Source organism: Aptenodytes forsteri, unplaced genomic scaffold (assembly GCF_000699145.1).
Source record: "Aptenodytes forsteri isolate BGI_AS27 unplaced genomic scaffold, ASM69914v1 Scaffold193, whole genome shotgun sequence".
Taxonomy (NCBI): Eukaryota; Metazoa; Chordata; class Aves; order Sphenisciformes; family Spheniscidae; genus Aptenodytes; species Aptenodytes forsteri.
The window spans coordinates 3,322-4,298 of NW_008795405.1; the positions used below are offsets into that span (position 1 = coordinate 3,322).

General features: G+C 56.3%; 1 protein-coding gene across 1 annotated transcript in view; it reads right to left on the bottom strand.

Annotated features, from left to right (window-relative positions):
• Nucleotides 1-59: 59 nt before the first annotated feature.
• NKX2-1 (NK2 homeobox 1) overlaps nucleotides 60-977 on the bottom strand; it is a 1,908-nt gene continuing 990 nt past the window's right edge. The window contains 2 exon segments of the mRNA XM_009280685.1: nucleotides 60-386; nucleotides 572-930. Coding sequence (XP_009278960.1) covers nucleotides 60-386; nucleotides 572-930 — 686 coding nt within the window.

Sequence of the window (977 nt, forward strand, 5' to 3'; positions counted from 1 at the left end):
GCGCTTTTTTTTTCTTTTTTTTTTTTCCTTTTTTTTTTTTTTTGCTTTGTTTAATCCTTTCACCAGGTCCTACCGTATAGCAAGGTGGAGCAAGACATGGCAGTGCCATAGTCAGAAGTAGAAGAGTTTAGGTGAGACAAACTGGAGACTTGGCTCTGCAGAGAGGAAGGGCTGGCCGAGTGCTGTCCCATGTCAGGAGACTGCCCCGCACTGTTTGTCTGGTGGCTCTGATGCTGTCCGAGGCTGTTGCCATTGGTAGCCACTGTGATCGTTGTAGCTGCCTGCTGCTGATGGCTCTGGATAGCTGCTGTGGGTGTGTTGGAGCCTGCTTGGCAGGGCTTGCCATCCTTTACAAGCACTGGCACCGCCACCCTTCTGGGAGACTGCTGCTGCTGGCAAGAGCCGTTCTCCTGTTGCATCTGCTGCTGCGCAGCCTTGTCTTGCTGTTGCCATTGGTAGCCACTGTGATCGTTGTAGCTGCCTGCTGCTGATGGCTCTGGATAGCTGCTGTGGGTGTGTTGGAGCCTGCTTGGCAGGGCTTGCCATCCTTTACAAGCACTGGCACCGCCACCCTTCTGGGAGACTGCTGCTGCTGGCAAGAGCCGTTCTCCTGTTGCATCTGCTGCTGCGCAGCCTTGTCTTTGGCCTGGCGTTTCATCTTGTAGCGGTGGTTCTGGAACCAGATTTTGACCTGAGTCGGGGTGAGATGTATCATGCTGGCTAAATGTTCCCTCTCCGGGGCGGAGAGGTATTTCTGCTGCTTGAAACGTCTCTCCAGCTCGTAAACCTGGGCCTGGGAAAAAAGGACCCTCCGTTTCCTCCGCGGCGTGCTCTGGAGCGGGGCCATGCTCTTGCTCACGTCTCCCAGAGAGCCGAGGCTGCCCATGCCGCCCATGTTCATGCCCGAGGACGGCGCCATGAAGCGGGAGACTGCAAGGCAGAAGGCGGCACGTTTTAGGCGGCTCGGCTCGGCCCGA